The sequence below is a fragment of the Saccostrea cucullata genome, unplaced genomic scaffold, assembly GCF_032062105.1.
Source record: "Saccostrea cucullata isolate Sc308-1 unplaced genomic scaffold, CSIRO_AGI_Scuc_v1 ctg11390, whole genome shotgun sequence".
NCBI classification, from domain to species: domain Eukaryota; kingdom Metazoa; phylum Mollusca; class Bivalvia; order Ostreida; family Ostreidae; genus Saccostrea; species Saccostrea cuccullata.
The window spans coordinates 15,417-18,232 of NW_026923212.1; the positions used below are offsets into that span (position 1 = coordinate 15,417).

Below are 2,816 nucleotides of genomic sequence, written 5' to 3' on the forward strand. Positions count from 1 at the left end.
GACTTATCTGTAAAAGCATTCTAGAGAATAAATACATGTAATAAGGAATTGATGGCAAACTATACGTGTGAAACAAAATAAAATTAAAAGAAATGTAATTTATTCGTTTGATAATTCAAAATTGTTTGTTAATAAAATAGGGAATTCTTAGCATCATATGAATTATACCTATTACAGTGTAGATATATGTAGGTCGCAAATACAGTGTATATGGAACACACAGATAAGATTTTGATGTGTTTAAAATTCAGTCAGGATGACCCATACTAAGGTGACCGTTCTGTTTATTTTGGCACTCTCTGGGGTTTTTGCCACAGTGAAGGAAGGTTTGCATTGATTCATTTTATTATAGCTTATAGTCCTTCACAAATTAAAAAAAAAATGTACAAACGGAAATAATTTACGTGGGTTAGATTTTTACATCATTGAATATTTATTCTATCAAATATATTGCCAATGCCAGGAAGAACATGTTCAATCAATTTGTTAAATGTTGTGTTTAAATATATTTTTTTTATCTTGAAGACAAGGTTGCCATCCAGTACAAATCCTTACCTGATTCATCGACAGAAATAACAAATTCTGCAGAAAATTTTCTCTTGGATGCTAGTGATTTTGGCAAATATGGAGACTACTGCAGACTCTTTAAGGATGTCAAAGACGTTAATAATTTACTTCGAAGGTTTCCCAAAAGAATGAAAACAGGTTAGACAATGTGTTCTTCCCGCTTCTTTAAATTAAATAACGGCCACATTATAAAACCATGTCCTAGGATCATGAAACAGATTTACACTTATATGAATAATTTTCAGTTGCCTGTAAAATGTTATTATGTATTATTGAATTAGTCTTTAAATTTGCAGACAACAATACTTTTGTAAGGCATTTTGAAAAATAAATACTTTAATAGAGAAAATAAATATTTTATTTCATGGTCTGTTTTACTTTTACAGCATTTTAATACAACTTCAGATTTTGGCCTAAGTTTCGATTGACCATTATATTTATATATGTACAGACGAGATATATTTAATTGACAAGTGCTATAGATGAAGTGTAACTAATATTTCTGAACAGATAATTAAAATGCTGTAATTTAAATCATAAATAAAAACATATGTAATTATGATTAGATAATTTGATGTCCACTCCTTGCAGGTGATTATGCAATTCTAAATTTGTTGAAATGGTGCATCCTTAATGACATTGCAATGCAATCCAAATTCTCCGGATCAAAAAGAGCCGATGACAATGGATCGGAGATGCATTTCAAACCCGAGAAAACCGGTCAGGCAGCGGGGCCAGGGGCTTCTGGGATTGGAATATTCCCAGGAACCAAATGGTGTGGACTTGGGAACAAAGCAAAGTCCTACACAGATCTAGGTACCGACTGGATTTAATTGTCAAACATCCTTAAAAGAGAAAAACAATAAGTTCTATACTGTTTTTTTTTGTCAAAGAAGTGAAAACATACTATGAAATAATTATGAAATTTCAAGGGAGGTTATAAGATTTGTTGATGATTTCCTGATATGAAGAGACCCAGGATTTTTTGAAAAATATCAATATATAACAACTAAGCATTTTTGCAACACGAAATCTAGTCTTCAGGACCCCAAAAAACAATTCCTCAGTTTTAATTTTACAGTGTTGATTTTTGACAGGAAAATTCAACGCAACAGACGCCTGCTGTAGAACCCACGATCACTGCCCTTACTTCATTGACCATTTTGAGGAGAAATACAACTACCATAACCCTTATCCCTGGACGCTGAGCCACTGTGACTGTGATACCAAGCTCTACAATTGCCTTAAGGTATTGAAACACGAGGCCCATGAACCACAACGCTGACCATAGTCATATAGTCATCTCAGAGTTGGGTAAAAAAGATGCATTACAAAATGTAATACAATAGTTATTGTTATTCTTCAAAGGGGTATCTTAAATCACATTAAAATTGCATTTATTTAAAATCAACAAGAAAAAAATATATTTAATGAAAATTTAAATCATAAAGTTAGCAAAATACCTTTTAATAATTATTTTAGTCTGTCAACACGACCGCCGCAGACGAGGTTGGAAAGCTGTTTTTCGGACTGCTGAACGTGAATTGCTTTACCTTCCATAAAGGACAGTACTGTCAGCAGGAACATTGGTCCCATCTGTTCTGCGAGAAATATGCAACCGGCGAACGGGCCGTCACTCAAACATTTCCTCACAAATGGAGCGATACTATCGGATAAATACTGTATTCATAAACATTAAATATTGGTGCAAACTGATTACTCTGAAATGATTATCTATGGTTTAAATGGGTAAGTAGTGCAACCAATTCATGATCAATCAATTGTGAAAAAACTTCCAAAGATTAGAAAAGAAATAAGAAAAGGTCGTCCCTATATTTTTTTTTCATGACCTGGAAGTAGGAACTCGTTAAGAAAAGGGGGAATGGGTGCATGCAAGACCCAATAATATTGTCGATATATACTTTATTATAAAAAAATAAAATTAACTACTTAATACTTGCGTCCCCGCAATAATATATGATGTCTAGTGTAGTTTTTCCTTGCTAGCCCCCCCCCCCCCTTATACTAAAAATCCACAGCCCTGTGCGACATAGGTAAACTTTTACACACTAGTCCACTCATTTCATTATCTGTACAACAATTGTGTATGGAAATTATCTGGATATAATAAGTATATATATATTTTGAGAATGAAATGCTTCAAAACCACAGAGAATTAATTTAAAAAGTAATTTTACAATGATTTTTATGAAAAATGAAGCATTGATGAAAATGTATAACTGTGAAAA

At 32.6% G+C, this 2,816-nt stretch overlaps 1 protein-coding gene across 1 annotated transcript; it reads left to right on the forward strand.

The window, feature by feature from the left end:
* Nucleotides 1–256: 256 nt before the first annotated feature.
* On the forward strand, nucleotides 257–2,271 carry LOC134263452 (group 3 secretory phospholipase A2-like). Its single transcript, XM_062745808.1, has 5 exons — nucleotides 257–326; nucleotides 526–705; nucleotides 1,159–1,383; nucleotides 1,665–1,816; nucleotides 2,050–2,271. Exons 1-5 carry the CDS (start codon nucleotides 257–259, stop codon nucleotides 2,242–2,244), a joined length of 822 nt encoding a protein of 273 aa, XP_062601792.1. The 3' UTR covers nucleotides 2,245–2,271.
* The last annotated feature ends 545 nt before the right edge of the window (nucleotides 2,272–2,816 follow it).

Coding starts and splice junctions, on each gene's coding strand:
- LOC134263452 (XM_062745808.1), top strand. CDS start 257: ATGACCCATACTAAGGTGACCGTTCTGTTTATTTTGGCACTCTCTGGG. Junction 327..525: donor TTTTGCCACAGTGAAGGAAG/GTTTGCATTGAT, acceptor TTTATCTTGAAG/ACAAGGTTGCCATCCAGTAC. Junction 1,384..1,664: donor AAAGTCCTACACAGATCTAG/GTACCGACTGGA, acceptor GATTTTTGACAG/GAAAATTCAACGCAACAGAC.